Source organism: Eimeria necatrix, genomic scaffold (genome assembly GCF_000499385.1).
Source record: "Eimeria necatrix Houghton genomic scaffold, Enh_scaff1234, whole genome shotgun sequence".
Classification (NCBI taxonomy): Eukaryota; Apicomplexa; class Conoidasida; order Eucoccidiorida; family Eimeriidae; genus Eimeria; species Eimeria necatrix.
The window spans coordinates 2,717-5,000 of record NW_013652007.1 but is presented as its reverse complement, the minus strand read 5'-3'; the positions used below and the strand labels follow the sequence as shown (position 1 = coordinate 5,000).

Sequence of the window (2,284 nt, the reverse complement as noted above, 5' to 3'; positions counted from 1 at the left end):
AAGTAGTTAGCTAGCTAGCTAGCTAGCTAGCTAGCTAGCTAGCTAGCCAGCCAGCCAGCCCGCCTGCCAGCTGGCCAGCTAGCCGTGTAGCCATAATAGCTAGCTAGCCAAATGGCTATCTAGCTGGGTAGCTAGCTAGCTAGCCCAGCAGCTAGCTAGCCCAGCTAGCTAGCTAGCTAGCTAGCCCAGCAGCTAGCTACCCCATCTAGCTAGCTAGCTAGCCACCACAGCTAGCCAGCTAGCCAGCCACCCCAGCTAGCTAGCTAGGTGGCCAGCAGCTAGCTAGCTAGCTAGCTAGCCAGCCCAGCTAGCTAGCTAGCTAGCTAGCTAGCCAGCCCAGCTAGCTAGCTAGCTAGCTAGCTAGCCACGGCAGCTAGCTAGCTAGCTGGGTCTGGAGGCTGGTGCGTGTCTGCGGGTTTGAAGGGCCTAGCTAGCTAGCCAGCCCAGCTAGCTAGCTAGCTAGCTAGCTAGCCAGCCCAGCTAGCTAGCTAGCTAGCTAGCTAGCCACGGCAGCTAGCTAGCTAGCTGGGTCTGGAGGCTGGTGCGTGTCTGCGGGTTTGAAGGCGGAGTGAATGGCCACAATGCCGTTGGAGAGGCTGCAGTAAGCCACGCGGCCAAACCCTTGCTGCTGCAGCAGCACAGCTAGCTGCTGCTGCAGCGGGAAGCGCCGAATGGACTCCGGCAAGTAGCTGTAGGCATTTCTATTTGCTGCTACCAAAGACCCCAGCAGCGGCAGCAGCACAAACGAATAAGCATCATACAGGGCCCCCCACACTGCGCCCCCGCAGGGGGGCCCCCGGGGGGGCCCCCTGGGGGGCCCCCGGGGGGGCCCCCGGGGGGCCCCCGGGGGCCCCCTGGGGCTGGAGGGGAGAAAATTCGAGACAGAGAAAACGGCCTCCGGGCTTGAGGACTCGGAAGGCCTCCTGGAGGCCCCGAGAAGGTCTGGAGAAGTTGCGAAGTCCGAAACTAATGAGCAGCAAATCGAAAGTTGCTGCAGCAAAAGGGAGGCTTTCGCCGCTGCCCAGTACCCACCGCAGGCGGCAGGGGCCCCGGGGGGCCCCCAGGCCCGCAGCGGCGCTCACGCGCGTTCGAGCGACCCCCCTGCTGCTGCTGCTGCTGCTGCTGCTGCTGCTGCTGCTGCTGCTGCTGCTGCTGCTGCTGCTGGGGGGCAGCGCGTCGATTATCGGGCCCAGGGGAATGCCCTTTGCTGCAGCTTTTTGCCGCCCGATTTCCATCATTTTCATATTTATGTCGCAGACTGTCACTTCCACGCCGCTGCACTCCTGCTGCTGCTGCTGCTGCTGCTGCTGCTGCTGCTGCTGCTGCTGCTGCAGCGCCAGCTCCTGCTGCTGCTGCTGCAGCGCCAGCTCCTGCTGCTGCTGCTGCTGCTGCAGCGCCCGCTCCACAAGCCGCAGAGCTATATCTCCTGTGCCCCCCGCCAAATCCAGTACCCTAAACGGCTCGCAGGGGGGCCCCCCGGGGGGGCCCCCCGGGGGGCCCCCAGGGGGGCCCCCAAGGGGGGCCCCCAGGGGGGCCCCCTGGGGGGCCCCCAGGGGGGCCCCCTCGGGGGCCCTGAATGAAGGGAAGTTGACAAGACTTACAAATTCGTTTTTCCAAATTCTGTGGATTCCGAAGCTCATTAAATCGTTCATTAAATCGTAAGAGTCTAAAAATAAAAAAAAGAAAAAGAAATAAAAAGAAAAAGAAATAAAAAGAAAAAGAAATAAAAAGAAAAAGAAATAAAAAGAAAAAGAATTGAACAAGGAAAAGATTTAAAAGGCAAAAGAATTTAATTAAATTAAATTAAATTAAATTAAATTAAATTAAAATTAAAAATAAAATAACTGAAATGAAATAAATGGAAAAGAAAACCAAATCGAGCAAAAGGAGAAAAGAGAATTAAAAAATAAATTAAAATAAATTAAATAGAATTCAATTATAAGTAATCAAATCTAATTAAATCAAATACAATAAAATCAAATATAAACAAATTAAATTAAATTAAATTAAATTAAATTAAATTAAATTAAATTAAATTAAAATTAAAACTTTTTAAATTCTCACCCGCCACAGAAGTAAATAAATCATTCACCATTTTCTCCTTTTCCCCCACAGGAACATCCCGGTACCCAAAAGGGCTTGTGGGCCCCTCGGGGCCCCCCTGGGGGCCCCCCTGGGGGCCCCCCTGGGGGCCCCCTTGGGGGCCCCCCTGGGGGCCCCCCTGGGGGCCCCCTTGGGGGGCCCCTCCTGGGGGCCCCCCGGGTGTGTTTGGGGGGCCCCCAAG

General features: G+C 55.3%; 1 protein-coding gene across 1 annotated transcript; it reads right to left on the bottom strand.

Moving 5' to 3' along the window:
• Nucleotides 1-755: 755 nt before the first annotated feature.
• On the bottom strand, nucleotides 756-1,652 carry ENH_00008140 (ubiquinone/menaquinone biosynthesis methyltransferae, putative; the record flags this gene model as incomplete). The annotated part of the gene is made up of 1 exon (XM_013578651.1): nucleotides 756-1,652. The coding sequence occupies one exon, from the start codon at nucleotides 1,650-1,652 to the stop codon at nucleotides 756-758; it is 897 nt and encodes a 298-aa protein (XP_013434105.1).
• Nucleotides 1,653-2,284: the final 632 nt, after the last annotated feature.